Raw genomic sequence first — 18,922 nt, forward strand, 5'->3', positions numbered from 1 at the left:
AAAATAAACCTCAGTGTTGTAAATGGTGACATACATGTACTTTGAACTTTAACATTATTAGACAATAGATTTTTCCCAATACTTGCTGGACCTCCAGGAAAGACTCATGCAAATCATGCACCAGTTTTTCCAAATTCCTCTGCACTACAGAGTTCTGCAATTTATTCCCTTTTAAATAATACTTCTCTTCCCGCCACTGCCTGTAAGGAGTTTGTATATTTTTGCTGTGACCGCATGTGTTTCCTCCCACAGTTCAATGATGTACCAGTTGGTAGGTTAATTGGTCCTGTGATTAGGCTAGGATTGAATTGGGGGATTGCTGGGCAGCATGGCTCGAAGGGCTGGAAGAGCCTACTTTGTGCTGTATATCAATAAAATAAAATAAAATAAAACTCATGGATCTGGGAATCTGAAGCAACATTTGAACCACTAGAGGAAGTCAGCAGGTCAAGCAGCATCTGCGGAGGCAAAGGAATGGTGATATTCTGGGTCAAAACACTGCATCAGGGATCTACTAGTGGCACACATCTTCCCTCTTATATAAAGTGCTGGAGAACCTCAGCAAGTCAGGCAGCATCTATGGAGAGGAATAAACAGTCTATGTTTTGGGACAAGATTCTTCGTCTCACTTGGTCTGAACCAATCAAGAACCTATCAACCAACGCTTTAAATACACCCAATGATTTGGTCTTCACAGCCATCCGAATTCAACCGATTGGCCACCCTCTGACTGACGAAATTCCTCTTCATTTCTGTTCTAAAGAGACATCCTCGTATTCTGAGGCTGTGTCATCTAGTCCCACACTCCCCCACTATAGGAGGCATCCTCTCCACATCCACTATATCTAGGTCTTTCAATATTCGTTAGGTTTCAATGAGATCCCCACTCCCATTCTAAAGTCCAGCAATTACAGGCATGTTGACCTTTTCAGCTTTATTCCACAAGCATTTGTTTAAAATAGCAGTCTAGATCTGACTGTTAACTCCCCTCCTCCCACACCCCCTCCAACCATCTCTAAGTTTCCTGTAAGTGTTCTTATTGACTCCTCAGAAGAGTATATATAGCCAGATTCTTCTGCTGATAATTCATTTGATGTACAAGGAAAATGTGTCAGTAAGTTGACACTAGGCAATCTGCAAAGTTAAGCACTGGCCCCATGCTTAGTCACACAAGCCTGTGCAGAAGCAGTCAAACAATCCCAGAAAGAGCCCCAACCGCAAGACAAATGGAAAAATATCAATGTGCCAAGTCATGCTCTCTGGCTTAGCTGATTGCAAAACCGTCAAAAACTAAAAATGTAACCGAATCTCTTAAAATTGCACTTAAAGAATAATTAAAATGAATAAAAATCAAAAATAAACTCAACTTCCACAACAATTCCTCCCCATTTAAAGAGTTCCTGGGCGAGGTGCACCCGGTGCAGGTTCAGCAGGTTGTTCCTCACCACAAGTCATTCATGACCACCCACCACAATGGGCTGGGTGATTCAAGCCTATGACTATATATGAAAGTCTACAAATTACATTACCAAACTTTAATGGAATGAAAACTGCATTGTGGGCCCCTTAATGCTATTTGTAGAAGTTGCAAAAATGCTGACATCTTTATTTGTTGTAGTCTTTGGGTAGTTATCAGCTTACATTGTGTAACACTATACTATGTCTGTTTTAACTTTGTTCTTATTGACTGCCATCATTTAGTCTCATAGATGTGATTTCTGCAGCCAGCTCTTACTGCAATAGAGCATTGTCCTTCTAGCTACAAACAATTTTCCTCTTAATTCACTCTATACTGCAATGACTGGAAAGAATTGTGAGAATGCTCTCAGTGGTAAGAACAGGACCTATAGCTGGACCATGGAGTCCCTCAAAGGAAGGAGTGCTTAGAACATAAGGTATAGGAGCAGAAATCAGCCATTCAGCCCACTGGGTCTCCTCCTCCATTCCATCATGGCTGATTTATCATCCCTCTCATTCCATTCTCCTGCCTTTTCCTCATAATCTCTGATGTCCTTACTAATCAAAAACCTTTCAATCTCCACTTTAAGTATACCCAATGCCTTGGCCTCCACAGTCATCTGTGTAAATGACTTCCACAGATCCACCACTCTCTAGCTAAAGAAATTCCTCCTAATATCTGTTCTAAAGGGGCATGCTTGTATTCTGGGGCAGTGCCCTATTCGAAACATCCTCCGCATGTCCATTCTATCTCTGTCTTTCAATATTCAGTAGGAGATTTCCCCCTTGTTCTTCTAAATTCAAGTGAATAAAGGCCCAGAGTCATCAAGCACTCCTCATATGTTCGATCTTTCATTTCTGGGTTCATTCTCGTCAACCTCCTCCAGACCCTCTCCAGTGCCAGCAGATCCTTTCTTAGATAAGGAGCCCAAAACTACTCACAATACTCCAAATGCGGTCTGACCAATGCATTATAAAGCCTTAGCATTACATCTTTACTCCTATATTCTAGTCCTCTCAAAATAAATGCTAACATTGGATTTGCCTTCCTCACCACGGACTCAACCTGCAAGTTAACCCTTAGGGAACTCTGCACTAGGACTCTCAAATCCCTTCGCACCTCCCATTTCTGAATTTGCTCCCCAGCTAGAAAATAGTCTATGCCTTTATTCTTTCTACCAAAGTACATGACCATACACTTCCCTATACTTGGGATGAGGTTACCAGGGAGATCTAAGACTGCAATCTCGCAAAACCTCAATTGTGGGGAAGCCTGCAATGCAGGCAAATACCTGTGTCATGTGGACTGAAAAAAAGCAAATAAAGTCTGCTCTGCATGAGACTGCAGTCTAGGTGACCTGTCTAATACAGCTGTAATTAGCAAACTATAAGATATTGCATGTATCAGCAGTAGCCTACTGGAATAAAATCCTGAACTAGAAAAGAATGCAACTGATTTTGACATCTGTGGAAGCAAGCAGTCAGGGCATGCACAAGATTATAAATGAAGTTTTGGGTGGCTAGATATCTAAGTGAGGAAAAGGATCACAAGTTGAGTGTTGGCGTGCAAGTGGCGCAGTTTTAGATGAAGTGGGGTTAGTGAGACCTGGCTATTTTGTGAAGAACTTTTTTTTTAAAAAGCCAATGAGGTTAAAAATTGCAATGGAGAAGTTCCATATCACATTATTGCTGATGAACATTGAGGAATTTTTACATTGGAAATGACCAGAAGACACAGGAGCAGAAATAGGCCATTTGGCCCATCCAGTCTGTTCCACCATTCTATAATCTCTGATTTATCAATTCTCTCAATTCCATTCTCCCGCCTTCTCCCCATAACCTTTGCCACCCTTACTAATCAAGAAGCTATTAACCTCAACTTTAAATATACCCAATGCATTGGCCTCAACAGACATCTGTGGCAATGAGTTTCACAGATTCACCATTGAAGCTAAAGAAATTCCTCCTCGTTACTGTTCTAAGAGCAAAATGTTTTTTTGGAAGATACAATTCCTGCAAACAAAGTGTCAGGTGCTGAACTTTCCAATGTGTGTTCACAGATACAGACAGCATTGCTATATTGCTGTACTCTAAGTTAACTGGATTTCCAACGGCACAATACTGTTTTGTAGTGGAGCAACAAGAGATTTCAGATGCTGGACTCTGCAGCATACTACTGGAAGAACTTACTAGGTCAAGCAGCATCTGTGGAAGCAAAAGGAATATGTTGATGCTTGGGGTTGAGGCCCGACATAAGGATTGGATGCGGGGAAAGGGGAAAGAGAAAAGATGGCTGGTTTATAGTCAGTGTTTACTTTATTAGGCACACCTGTACAGCTGCTCATTAATCCAAATATCTAATCAGCCAATCATGTGGCTACAACTCAATCCGTAAACGGATGCAGTTATGGTCAACAGATTCAGTTGTTGTTCAGACCAAACATCAGAATGGGGAAGAAATGTGATAGAAGTGACTTTGACTGCAGAATGAGTGTTGTTCCGAATGGGTTGGTTTGAGGATCTCAGTAACTGTTGATCTTCTGAGATATTCATGCACAATAGTCTCTAGAGTTTACACAGAACGGTGTGAGAAACAAAAAAAAAATCCAGTGAGTGGCTGTTCTGTGGTGAAAATGCCATGTTAATGAGAGAGGTCAGAGGAGAATGGCCAGACTGTTTCAAGCTGACAGGAAGGCAATGGTAACTCAATTAATCACACGTTACAGTGGTGTGCAGGAAAACACCTCTAAATGCACAACACGTGAACTTGAACCTTTAAGTGAATGGGTTACAGTAACTGACGACCATAAACATACACTCAGTGGCCACTTTATTAGGTACAAGAGGTACTTAATAAAGTAGCTACTGAGTGTATTACAGTGCAGGAGAAAGGTGGGATTGGAACTGGGAGGTGATAGTTGGAACATGATGAGGAAGGGAATGATGAGCAGATGAAGCCCGTAAAGGGAATGGACTGAACAAAAGGTGAAGAAAAGGAGAGAGAACCTGGGTGGACTGGTGGGAAATAGAAAGAGGATGTGGGTTACTAGAAACTGGAAAATTCAATACTCGTACCTTTGGACTGTAGGCTACACAAGCAGAATACAAGGTGGTGTTTTTTGTGCAAAGGAATTCCTTGGCCAAAAGGTATTACAAAGAATGGTGGGGGTTGGGGAAGAAATCTCACTGAAACCTAACAAATATTGAAAGGCAAAGATAGAGTGGACGTTGACGGAGGAATTTCTTTAGCCAGATGTGGAGGTTGAGTATTTGGAATATATTTAAGGCAGTGGTTGATAGGTTTTTGATTAGTAAAGGTATCAAACGTTATGGGGAGAATGGGGTTGAGAAGGATAATAAATCTGCCATGATGGAATTGCAGAGCAGATTTGACAGGCTAAATGTCCCAATTCTGCTCCTATGTGTTAAGGTTTTAGGGTACTTACTTTATTGTTGTCTATAGGTCCAATAAAAATAATTGCCCAAAATATTTATATTTATTTAATGCAATAGTTCTTACCTGTTGACACTGTCATTTGCAACCTGGATCCTATTATCTATGAGAAGGACCGTTTTATAATCCACATAGGCTAGTCGATATCGCTCTATGGAATCGTAGGCCATAGCTCGTCGCAAAAGTGGCTTTATAGAAAATGGCTGCAGCTCCAATGCCCTACAGAAGTGAAAAAAAGAAAATTACATGATACTCTCAGGATAAAAATAAGGCAAGATATTCATACTGTCCTCTCATACCCTTCAGTTAACATTGTAAATGTATCTGTTACTTTCTCCTTCATATATTTGTCTCGCCAAAATATGGTCTTAATTAAGATACACTTCCCCTCTCATGTTTCTCCTCACCTTACCTTTGGTCAACATGCATTCCCTGTCCCATCACAAGCAGAATTTCCAAATGAATCTCTCTATATTCAATCATTAAGATTCTCTCCGCACATTTATTTATATTTATTACGCAGATATAAAACATAGAACATTACATCTCTTCAATCCACAAACTTGTACCAATCTTTTAACCTAACTTTATGATCAACTAACCCTTCTCTCCTACATACTTCTCCATTTTCCTATCATCCACGTGCCTATCCAAGAGTTTCTTAAATACTTCTAATGTATCAGACTCTACCACCACCCTGGCAGAAGATTTCACGTACCCACCACTCTCTGTGTAATAAACTTACCTCTGAGACCCCCACTATACTTTCCTCCAATTACCCTAACATTATGCCCCCTGGTTATTAGCCATTTCTGCCTTAGGAAAAAGTCGCTGGTTGCCCAATCGATCCATGTCACTTATCATCTTGTACACCTCTAGCAAGTCACCCCTCATCCTCCTCCATTCCAGAGAGAAAAGCCTAGCTCGCTCAACTTATCTTCATAAGACATGCTCTCTAATCCAGGCAGCATCCTGGTAAATCTCCTCTGTACCCTCTCTAAAGCTTCCACATCCTCCCTATAATGAGGTGACCTTTCATCATTTTCTGCCTTAGTAAAATGTAAACTGTAACATCTTTTTAAAACCTGCAGCTTAATGGTTATTAAAATATGTCCAAAGCCAACAAAAATAAGATAGTGCCGATAAGAGGTGACTCTATCTGATGGGAATTATCAAATATTCCTGAAATGCACATTCATAGCCATGGGTACTTCGGTAAACAACATCATGTTGACACATTTTAAAAAATCTATCAATATGCAAAATCAATGGATCCTGGATTGCAGGCTCAGATTGCAAGTGCAGTTCCCCTTTAAGAATATGGAAGCAGAGACGGCATGCTGGACTACAGGTAAGATCAAAATGCTGAGGCCTTAGACCACCACTCCTGACTATCCAGCTGGCGAATATACAATTTCTGCAAAATAAAATTGAAGACTTCAGAGTAAGATTGCTTTACCAGAGGGATATCAAGGACTGCTGTGTACTTTGCTGCATGGAAACATGGCTGTCCCCACCATTTCTGATGCAGCGTTGCAGCCCGATGGCTTCACCATTCCCCATAAAGACAGGATATCTCAGTCTTTTAAAGGTAGAGGAGGTGGAGTATGCTTCGTGACTAACTCATTGTGGTGCACACATGTGGCAGTTCTGTCTCAGTCCTGTTCTCCCGACCTGGAACATCCAGTGGTCAAATGCCGTCCATTTTATCTGCTTAGGGAGTTTTGCACCATCATCCTGGTAGTGATGTACATTCCACCTCAGGTCAGCACTGGAGGAGCTGTGCACTGTAATCAACAGGCACAAAACAGCACATCCTGATGCCTTCTCTATCATTTCAAGTGATTTCAACTAGGCCAAGTTAAAGAAGTCTCTGAACAGTTACCATCAACATATCACCTGAAGAGGTATTGGTGTCAACACACTTGACCACTGTTATACCACTATCAAGACAACTTACCATGCCATCCCACGCATACACTTTGGAAGGTCCGTTCACCTGGCTGTACATCTACTCCCAGCATATAAGCAGAGACGAAAGACCACAGCACCAGTAGTGAGGATCAAGAAGGCATGGTCAAGGGAGCAGAAGAATGCTTAAAAATTTTTTTTAGTTGGTGGACTGGACAATAGCTAGAGATTCATCTTCGAATCTTGAATAAATATGCCACAGTTGTAACTGACTTCATCAAGACCTGTGTGAATGACTGTGTGTCTTTGAGCAAAAAGAAAATTACAGACCTATTAGTCTGACATCGGTAGTTGGAAAGTTATTGGAGTCGATCCTCAAGGACGAGGTTATGAAATACCTCGAGGTGCATGACAAGATAGGCCCAAGCCAGCATGGTTTCAGGAAGAGAAGATTCCTCACCAACCTACTGGAATTTTTTGAGGTAATCTCAAATAAGATTGACAAGGGAGAGGCTGTGGATGTTGTGTATTTGGATTTTCAAAAGGTCTTCGATTGGGTGCCAATTAAGAGGCTGCTTAATAAGATGAGAGCCCACGGAATTACAGGAAAGATATTGGAATGGGTGGAGCATTGGCTGATAGGCAGAAAGCAAAGGGTGGGAATAAAGGGATCCTATTCTGATTGGTTGCCAGTTACTAGTGGTGTTCTGCAGGGGTCGGTGTTGGGGCCGCTTCTTCTTACAATGTATATCAATGATTTAGATTATGGATTAAATGGTTTTGTGGCTAAGTTTGCGGATGACACCAAGATAGATGGAGGAGCAGAAAGTGTTGAAGAAACGGAAAGGTTGCAGAGAGACTTGGTCAGTTTAGGAGAGTGGGCAAAGAAATGGCAGATGAGATACAATGTTGAGAAATGCACGGTTGTACGTTTTGGAAGAAGAAATAATCGGGCAGATTATTATTTAGATGGGGAGAAAATTCAAAAATCGGAAGTGCAAAGGGACTTGGGGGTCCTTGTGCAGGATACCCTAAAGGTTAACCACCAGGTTGGATCGGCAGTAAGGAAAGCAAATGCTATGTTGGCATTCATTTCAAGAGGAATAGTGTATAAGAGTAAGGAGGTGTTGATGAGGCTCTATGGGGTACTGGTGGGACCTCATTTGGAATACTGTGTGTAGTTTTGGGCCCCCTATCTTAGAAGGGATGTACTGATGTTGGACAGAGTTCAGAGAAGATTTACGAGGATGATTCCTGGAACGCAGGGGCTAACATATGAGGAACGTTTGTCGGCTCTTGGACTGTATTCATTAGAGTATAGAAGAATGAGAGGGGATCTCCTAGAAACATTTCGAAATGTTGAAAGGGTTGGACAGAGTAGATGTGGAAAGGCTGCTTCCCTTGGTGGGTGAGTCCAGGACAAGAGGCCACAGTCTTAGAATTAGAGGGTACCCGTTTAAAACAGAGATGATGAGAATTTTTTTTAGCCAGAGGGTCATGGATTTATGGAATTCGTTGCCACATACAGCTGTGGAGGCCCGATCATTAAGGGTGTTTAAGGATGAGGTTGATAGGTATCTAATTAGTCAGGGTATCAAAGGATAGGGGGGAAAAAGCCGGAAATTGGAACTAGATGGGAGAATAGTTTAGCTCATGGTGGAGTGGCGGAGCAGACTCGATAGACCAAATGGCCTACTTCTGCTCCTTTGTCTTGTGATCTTGTGAACTATTGGACATACCCAAACTAAGAGTCATGGATGAACCAGGAGATTCATAGTCTGCTGAGAATCTATGCCAACCAGCTGGTGGGAGTGTTCAAGGATATCTTCAATCTCTCATTGCTGCAGTCGGAAGTTCCCACCTGCTTCAAAAGGGTAACAATCATAACAGTGCCCAAGAAGAGCAGATGAGCTGCATCAATGTATCACCCAGTGGCACTCACATCTACTGTCATGAAGTGCTTCTCAGAGGTTGGACATGACTAGAATCAACTCCTGCCTAAGCAACAACCTGGAAATGATGCAATTTGCCTATTGCCACAATAGGTCTACAGCAGATGCAATCTCATTGGCTATCCACTTGGCCTTGGATTACCTGGACAATAGTAGCACCAATGCCAGGCTGCTGTTCATTGATTACAACTGAGCATTCAACACCATCGTAACTTCAGTTCTAACTTCTGTACTGATGCTTACCAAATATATTATCGATTCATTCTAAGATTTTAATGCTTATTTGTGAATATTCTTTAACTATTAGATATACTGAATACTAGTTGCTATTGTTGGTTACCTCATAAAATGGTACATAATATTTTTTTTTAAAATGTGAGTTTCAACACCATTGAAATACCAGCAACATCATGCATAGAAACCACTATGGTTGATGAGATATCTTTGGAATAACCACTCCAAGCTCAACGAGAAAAGCAGCTCCATTTTAAGACAACAATGAATGGCTTCTGACCATCAGTGTTGTCAACTATTTTCGGCAGAATCTCAGATGGTGATGAGGAGCCGTACACGAGTGAGATAGATCAGCTGCTTGAGTGGTGTCACAACAAAAACTCTGCAATCAACATCAGTAAGACCAAGGAATTGATTGTGGACCTTTGGAAAGGGGAGTCGAGAGAACACACACCAGTCCTCATCGAGGAATCAGCAGAGAAAAAGGTGAGCAGTTTCAAATTCCTGGACACCAACATCTCTAAAGATCTATCCTGGGCGCAATATATTGATGCAATTATGACGAAGGCACTTATGAAGATTTGATATGTCAGCACAAACTAGCAAAGTTCTACAGATGTACTATGGAGAACATTCCAACTGGTTGCATCACCTGGTACACAGACATCAATACACAGGATTGGAAAAAGCTGCAGAGGGTTGTAAATTCAGCCAGCTTCATCATGGGCACTAGCTTCCCCACCATTGAGGACATCTTCAAAAGGCAACTTCCATCATTGAAGACCCCCATCACCCAAGGACATGCTGTCTTCTCATTACTACCATCAGACAGGAGGCTCAGGAGCTTGAAGGCACACACTAAAATTATGGAAACATCTATTTCCCCTCCCTCATCACATTTCACACACACACACACATTTTGATGTTTTGGATCATCACGTCTCATTTTGCAGGTGATAGATCTTAGCAGTCATTGAAATCAAATTACAATGTTTTACCTTGCAAATTCAATATAGAATATTAAGCCTTACTGAAGGTGAAGAACACAAGATTTGCATTTTTGTGAATACATGCTAAGAAAATATATTCAATGCACATTGTCTGTGATACCCACTTTCAAAATGTATGAGTGTGGCTGAAATGAAGTTTGCTGTATTTACGTTTTGTTAACAATTTTCACATGAAAGCATTAACTAATCCGTTGTTTGCCCTACTTTTAATTTAAGAAACAATCGTTATTTTTTTACTTTCTACATTTTTTGCATCATTAGCTAAAAATGTCAGAAACTGAGCTACACCCAGTTTTACACTTTGATTTGAACCAATTTAAGAGATATAGATGGTATTAATTGCCCATCATCCAATGTGATTCAAATCACAATTAATTATTTTTTTAATGTTGACAAAAATAAGTACTCAATGGTCCTAACTTTATAGCCTGTACGTGGCTATCTTATAAAAATGATTTAATCTACGACAAAAAAACCTGTCATCAATAGCATCACACTTACCTTGTACAATCTTTTATGCACTCATTGCAATTTCCATCCTTCAAGTAGCACGCCGCTCGATTTGATAGCAAGATGCTTAATTCTGCTGGGCAATCCACCCCTTACAAAAACAGCACAAAAAGCAGCTTTTTTCCATATGTTTCACTTTTTGTAAAGTGGAAGGTTTACAAACAGCCTTATTAAGTTACACTTTAATTTCAATGAGCTTTTTTGACAGTGGAAACAACCATAGGTTCTGATTTCACCCAATTTCTAATAAGAGCATAAGACAAGGAGCTGAAATTACCCATCACATCAGCTCTGCCATCCTATCATAGCTGAATTATTATCCTTCTCAATCCCATTTTCCTGCCTTATCCCTGTAACCTTTGATGCTCTCACTAAACAATCTCTGCTTTAAATACACCCAATGTCTTGGCCTCCACAGCCATCTGTGGCAATGAATTCCACAGATTCACCACCCTCTAGCTAAAGCAATCCCTCCTTATCATTGTTCTAAAAAGACATGCTTGTACTCTGAGGGTGTACCCCCACATCCATTCCATCTAGGCCTTTCAATATTTGATAGGTTTCAATGAAATCACCTCTCATTCTTCTAAATGCCAGTGAGTGTGGGCCCGGCGCCATCAAGTGCTCCTCATACCTTAATTCTTTCATTCCTGGGATCATTCTTGTGAACCTCCTTCTGGACCCTCTCCAATGGCAACAAATCCTTTCTTAGATAGGAGGCTCAAAGCTGCTCACAATATTCTGTGTGGTCTGACCAATCCTTTATAAAGCTTCAGCATTACCTCCTTGTTCTTATATTCTAGCCCTCTCTAACACTGCATGTGCCTTCTTTACCACCAACTTGACCTGCAAGTTATTTTTTAAGGAATTCTGCACAAGGACTCTAAAGTCCCTTTGCACCTCTGGTTTCTGGATTTGCTCTCCACTTAGAAAATAGTCTACACTTTTATTCCTTCTACCAAGGTGCATGATTATACACTTCCCTACACTGTATTTCATTAGTCTCTTCTTTGCCCATTCTCCTAATCCGTCTAAGTCCTTCTGCAGACTCCCTGTGTGCTCCTGCCTGCTACCTGCCCGTCCACCTATCTTTGTATCGTCTGCAAATTTGGCCACAAAGCCATCAATTCTGCCATCCATCATTGACATGAAAAGAAGTGGCCCCAAACTGACCCCTAGGGGGCACCACTAGTCACTGACAGCCAACCAGAAGTGGTTCCCTTTATTTCCAGTCTTTTCCTCCTGCCAATTTTCTATCCATGCTAGCATCTTTCCTGTAATATTATGGGCTCTTATCTAATTTAGCAGCCTCATGTGTAGCACCTTGTCAAAGGCCTTCTAAACAACATTCATTGCCTCTCCTTTGTCAATCCTGCTTGTTATTTCCCCAAATAATTCCCACAGATATGTCAGGAAAGATTTCCCCTCAAGGTAACCCTGCTGACTTCAACCTATTTTATCATGTGCCTTGAAATATCCCAAAACCTCATCCTTACTAATGGACTCCAACATCATCCAACCAGTGAAATCAGCTAACTGGCCTATAATTTCATCTTTCGCCTCCCTCCCTTCTTAAAGTGTGGAATGATATTTGCAATTTTCTAATCCTTCTGAACCCTTTCAGATTCTGGAAAGATCACAATGAACGCCTCTACAATCACCTCATCTGCCTCTTTCAGAATCCTGGGGTGTAGTCCATCTGGTCCAGGTGACTTATTTACCATCAGACCTTTCAGCTTTCCAAGTACCTTTTCCTTAGTAATAGCAACTACACTCACTTCTGACCTTATCACTCTTGAATTTCTAGCATGCTGCTGGTACCTTCCACAGCAAAGACTGATGCAACATACTTATTGAATTCACCTGCTATTTCTCTGTATCCCATCATTACTTCTGTATGGCAATTTATACTACTGGGTCATTTGGGAACTCAGGGGTAAGGAAATACAACTCATGATGGCCAACTTCAAAAGGAAGAAGAGCAAGATAAAATCATATTTGGCTCTCCTTTAGGGGCACCTTGCATCTATGAGAAAGATGACTGGCAATCCAACAGATGGATGCAAGACACTGTGCATCAAAAGTGACTGCCCTTTTAAACTTCTCTCCATTCTACTCACTTCAGACTTCAGTTGGCTTTTAAAATACATTTAAATACAATGCGTGACAAAGCAAATTAGTAAGTCAATGTGCTGTACTAATGAACCACCCAACCACACAGATATATGACTTTTTAGCACAAACAAGTAAATTGATGGTTTATGGTAATGATAATATCAGAACTTTATTCATCTCTACCCAGATTACAAATGGTAAACCTTTTCAAGTTTCAAGTTCACCATCCACTCACAATTTTCTTTCTTTTCCTTGAAGCTGCTGACTTGTGGTGAGATTAGATCCCAAAGGTGCCAGCAGACTTCCAACCTATATGGTGCCAATTCATTATAATGAGTAATCATTTGTTGCCCCTCCATGGGGGTCGGTAAAATGAGCACCATCTAAATCTAACCTATCTTCGTTAAGTTTCTAAGCACAGACCAACCAGCAAGGTCACTGGTTAACAATCTGAGCAGCAAATCTTACCTAGTCTTTCCACCTTAGGTCTGGAGAAGTCAAGGCCACTTTGTGTTCTACCACTACGTAGATTAGACTCAGAGGTAAACAGAATATAAAAGTAAAGATATAGTGCTGAGGCTTTATAAGGCTTTGGTCAGACCACACTTGGAATATTGTGAGCAGTTTTGGGCCCTTTATCTAAGAAAGGATGTGCTGCCATTGGAGAGGGTCCAGAAGAGGTTCACACGAATGACCCCTGGAATGAAAAAATAAATGTGCGAGAAATGTTCGATGGTTTTGACCTTTACTCGTTGGAGTTTAGAAGAATGAAGTGGGATCTCATTGAAAGCTATTGAATATTGAAAGGCCTAGACAGAGTGGAGGCAGAGAAGTTGTTTCCTATATTGGTGGAGTCTAGGACCAGAGGGCACAGCCTCGGAATGGAAGGACGTCCCTTTAAAACAGATGAGGAGGAGTTTCTCTAGAGGGTGGTGAATCTATGAAATTCATTACCACAGATGGTTGTGGAGGCCAAGTCATTTATATTTAAAGCAGAGGTTCATAGGTTCTTGATTTACCAAGGCATCAAAGGTTATTGGGAGAAGGCAGGAAAACAGGGTTGAGAGAGGTAATAAATCAGCCATGATGGAATAGCAGAGCAGACTCAATGGGCTGAATGGACTAATTCTGCTCCTATGTCTTATGGTCTTATAGCATGTTATTGCTTCACTTTTATTTTTAAAATAGACTTAGTGTATTTCATATGGATTTTTGATAATAGATGGTTTGAGAAACAAATGTTAACAAATGTATATCTGAACACTAAAAACAAATGGCCCGACTATCTTACAGTAACTATATTTTATTATACTTCCTCTTAGCTATACATTGCTTTTACATTAGATACAAAGAACATTATGGCCATTCAGGAGATACAAAATTCTCCATAAGTAAATTAAAAGTAGCCTTATGAAAAGCAATACTGATCACATCTAACCAGTGGAAAACATTTATGTATTTAAACCATCTACGAAAAACAGTATTTCAAATCAAATTCATGCGCTAAAATCAAACATGCAAACATTTTACCTCCAAAATTGTGTGCATATTAGGATGAATGCATATGCGTATGCAGTGTACTTTAATCAATATATTAAAAGGCTGCTATCATACCTGATTCAGAAAGCTCAGTAATAGCTTTAGTGTATTTCATCACTGCATCTCCAAATTGCCCAGTTTTGAACAGTTCATTTCCTTCACTCTTAAGCTTTGACACAGGAGAAGGCAGAGCCCCTAGGCTATTCGCTTCTTTCTCTGTCTGTGTACTTGACCCAGGGGGAAGAACCTGGTTGGAGTCAGTTCTCGGAGATTCTTGGCCTTCTCTTAGCACTGAAACTGAAACATCCTTGACATTTTCACTTTTTGTTTCATGTTTGTGTCTACTTTGTTCTGTTTTCTTTAATCTTGTTAAATCACCATCAGTATCTTTATTGTTTTTCAGCGCTGCAGTATTGCCACTTTTCTTCTCTTTAGTCTGACTTTCTTGAGTGGGTGAACATTTTTTCTGTGCGTTCCCCATGACAGCATTTACCTTTGATGTTTCTCTGCCCACCGGTGTATTAGGATCTAGAAGGAAGTTCATATATTACAAGCTAGATTGCATCAGTGGAAAGAACTATTGCAGTCTTTAAGAAGGGGAAGGTAAAGAAACTGTATCACAAGTTTAATAGGGTAACAACATGGCACTCAGATTGAAAACGATGTCCAAGGTAAGAGACCTTCAGCAAAGTTCACAACCAGCTAATTGGAAAAAGAATGTTAAGAATGCACTTGATTTTCATGGAAAGTAAAAGCAGTACTTCCCTCTTTATCAGCATAGGCAGAGAGCTGTTTGCTTTATAACCAGTGAGTCAACTAAGCTTATTGTGAAAAAATACCAATCAACCCAACCAAGAAATTAAGTGTTTTGGCAAACACTGTACAATCTTAAGCCAATGTATTATTTATTAAACTGATTTTTTTAAAAAAGCTTTATTTTCTGCAAAAAGTATTTTCAGTTTTGTTTTGAATGCAGGTTATAAAATAGGAATATAGAAACAGCACTGAATAATACTTATAAAAAGCGTGAATACAGTGGATTCCAGTTAATTAGACCATCAGTTAATCGGGGCAGACATTTATTTGGGACAAATCTTAAAGAACAAAAACTAATCCAGAAATTAGCGGGGATTCCCTTTGTTTATTTGGGAATTTGTTTATTTGTTTATTTGGTCACTGAATTAGAGCAGGAGACTGTTCCTGTACAGCTTCTAACCAGCTTCAGCTGCGTGCATTTGTGTGGCCATTAGACACTACACTCTGCTTAGAGCGAACGGATTTTAAGTAGCTTCGGGTGCATGTGCTTGTATTCAAAGGGCAGTAATTTTGTCACTGATAGTTGGCGAGATAATTCAGAACTGTTTTGCTCACTGTGGTTTAAAGCAGTCAGGCTTGAAGATGCCAAAAATGGCTGGAAGTAAAAATGAAATGATTTCACTACTTCAGCAAGTTAAGAACTATGAAGAATTTGGAGGTATCAACAATCATCTTGAATGCTACAATGAAGTTGAAGATTTGGAGGATGCAATCATCAATAACATTGTATGAAAGCAGTGCATTATCTACACCAGGCGTCTGCACTGATTTTGTTCATGTACAGTCAATCAAACGAACACTGCAGCGGAGAAATTCCTCTATCAAACTAATACGAATAGTTCTTAGGAACTAATAGACAGTTCTATAGTACTCCAATAGTGTTCCAGTTTGTTCTGAATTTTATTTAAATACATAATTTATTATTCAAACAGCTGGGGCAGCTGCTTAATTGGGCCAAAATATACCAGTCCCGATATGTCTCAATTAACTGGATTCACTGTATATCTAAAGTCGTATTACACAAAGAATAAGACAAACTATTGTACATTAACATTTTTGATTTTGCTTTATAATCATGTTTGCTTAGAAATGAGATCACAGAACAGTGACTTTTACAGTACAATATGATGCAATATCAATTAAGCCTGAATTTAAATACCGTAATTGTGACCATCACCAGTTCTTTCCTCATCCCTGGCCACTCACTCCCCAAAAACATGCGAACTCCTCCACTATATCAATGCTGCATGGATAACCCTCTCCCTCGTCCTGCTCCCCATTTCCCTGGACCGCAGGCTCCTTCTCCCCCTCTCATTCTCTCAAGTGCCCTTTAACCCTCTTCCCACCTCACAGGACATCTCTCCCTGTTCCTTGGGTATGTTCTCCCCTCTCCCTGGACTCCCTTTCTCTGCTGATAGGACATTCTCTCCTTAAACACCTAATCCTCAGTCACCTTGTTCCACTTATTTCTTTCCTCACTCATTTGTCCCATATTCAGCCACCATTATAGTGCAGGTTGCTGCAGTCTGCAGCAACTAGAACACAGGAAACAGGGAAAAGGAGTATGTCATTTCTGCCCTGGGAAAAGTCTAGCTATCCATTCAATCAATGCTTCTTATCATTTTGTGCAGCAAAGAAGGTTATCTCATATTACAACAAGATGTAGATCAACTCATAAAGTGGGCCAAGGAATGGCAATTAGAATTTAACTTGGGCAAGTGCAAGTGCTCATTTTGAGAAGTTAATCCAGGGCAGGACTTAAACAGGGTCCTGGAGACTGTTACATAATAGAGACACCTAGGGCTACGAATGTACAGTCCCATGAAATAGATGACACGAGTGGTGAAGGTGGTGCTTCATTGGTCAGGGCATTGAGGTCAAGAGCTGCAATGTCATGTTACAACTGTACAAGATGCTGGTGAGACCACATTTGGAGTATTGTATGCAGGTCCAGTCACCTTGCTATAGGAAAGTTGTGATTAAGCTGGAAAAAGCAAAGAAAATATTCACAAGGATGTTACTAGGACTTCAGGGCATGAGATACCAGGAAAGGCTGGATAGGCTGGGGCTTTTTTTCCCTCCTGGGAGGCGAGCAGATGTATATATGTAAAATTATGAGCAGCAGAGACAAGATGAATGGTCACAGATCTTTTCCCACGGGGGAGGTCCAAAACTAGAAGACATGGATTTAATATGAGAGGGGAGAGATTTAAAAAGGACCTGAGGGCAAGACTTTCCACACAAAGTGTGGTGGTTATTTGGAACAAGCTACCAAGGCATGGATACAATTACAAAGTTTAAAAGACATTTGGACAGATACATGGCTAGGAAAGGGACCCATTTAAGCAAATGAAACTAGCTCAGGTAAGCAACTTGATCAGCATGGACAGATGGGCTGACGAGCCTGTTTTTGAGCTGCATGATTCTATGGCTCCAATTAATTCTCTGAAAGTAGCAACATGGCTAGACAGGGTGGTGAAGGCATATGACATGATTGCCTTCAGTGGCTGAAGCAATGAATATGTCATGCTACACTTGTAAATGAACGTGGTTAGGCCACCTTTGGAGTACTACATGCAGTTCTGATTGCCACCCTGCAGAAAATGTGATTAGGCTAGAGGGTGCAGAACAATTTTACAATGATTTTGTCTGGATTAGAGGGTTTGATTATAAGGAGAAATTGGACAGGTTAGATCTGTTTTCCCCAGAGTGAAGGAGGCCAAGTGGTGACATGATAGAGGTGAACAAAATTATGTGAGATATAGATAGCAGGGGATGGCAGGGTGGAGCTACATCTCTACCAAAGGCAGTGTAATTGCAGTGTGAGGAGCTCCTTCCCTCAGCTAGCATGCAGGTCAACCTTGGGCAAGGTGTAGCACCTGCTTAGCCGCACCTCCCCTCCCCCCCCCGATCAGGGCCACGGTAGCAGGTGGTGGATGGTCGTATGAACAACTGGCACATATCACAAGTCCTGGTTATGTAACCTCTGATGCCAGGCAGACAATCTCTATGATGGCAGGGGTTACTTGTCTTGTAAAGACACTGCCCAGAAGAAAGCAATGGCAAATCACTTCTGTAGAAAAATTTGCTTGAACAATCATGGTCATGGAAAAAAAATCACGATCGCCCATGTTATATGACACGGCACATAATGAACGGACAAAAGATAGTGAAGATGACCCCAAGTCTGCTCCCATAGCCAGTTGTCTAAAATTAGAGGGCAGAGTTTTAAGGAGAGAAAGACCAATTTTCAAGGGATCCAAGCAGCAAATTTTTCACACAAAAAGTAGTTGGTATCTAGAATAAGTTGCTACCATGGGATGGCAGTTGATCAGAAGTCCGGAAGTTGAAGCCTGATGGCTCAAGCCTGGAGACTGAAGGTCCGGAGGCTTATCCTGGATTTGGAGGACTGTCCGTGTGTTTGGGTGGGCGGCAGTGGGTGCTATTGTTGTTTTATTGCTTGCTGTGTCTATTTTGTTGTGTTCTGTGTTATTCTACCGAGCAACTCTGGGCACGCTATGCTGGCACTGGAATGTGTGGCAACATTTGTGGGCTGCTCCCAGCACATCCCTAGGTATCTTGGGTGTTAATGCAAATGACGCATTTCACTGTATGTTTAGGTGTACATGTGATAAATAAATCTGTATCTGAAACAGTAGAAATACTTAAGAGACATCTGGATAGGTACCTGAATGAGCAAGACATGGACATATATAGTCATATCTAGGGCAAGTAGAATTAATATAGAGAAATGCGATGGTTTGCATAGGCATGGTGGGCCAAAAGGCCCATTTCTGAGCTGAATTGCTCTCTGACTGTTGAAAAGGATTACATCTCATTCTCTCTATCAGCATTCCAGGAACCAACCCGGTGAACCTTTGTTACACTCCTATCCTTCCTTGGGTTCAGTATTATTTATTTAC

At 40.9% G+C, this 18,922-nt stretch overlaps 1 protein-coding gene across 5 annotated transcripts in view; it reads right to left on the bottom strand.

Annotated features, from left to right (window-relative positions):
* Nucleotides 1-18,922, bottom strand: part of LOC140199839 (sperm-associated antigen 1-like) — a 134,565-nt gene that overhangs the window by 47,336 nt on the left and 68,307 nt on the right. For all 5 annotated transcript variants that reach the window (XM_072262370.1, XM_072262378.1, XM_072262362.1 and 2 more), the window contains exons 11-13: nucleotides 14,259-14,711; nucleotides 10,521-10,620; nucleotides 4,979-5,131 (exon numbers count right to left, since the gene is read on the bottom strand). In XM_072262370.1, the coding sequence (XP_072118471.1) occupies nucleotides 4,979-5,131; nucleotides 10,521-10,620; nucleotides 14,259-14,711 (706 nt within the window). The remainder of the gene's footprint in view (nucleotides 1-4,978; nucleotides 5,132-10,520; nucleotides 10,621-14,258; nucleotides 14,712-18,922) is intronic.

The sequence above is a fragment of the Mobula birostris genome, chromosome 1, assembly GCF_030028105.1.
Source record: "Mobula birostris isolate sMobBir1 chromosome 1, sMobBir1.hap1, whole genome shotgun sequence".
NCBI lineage: Eukaryota > Metazoa > Chordata > Chondrichthyes > Myliobatiformes > Myliobatidae > Mobula > Mobula birostris.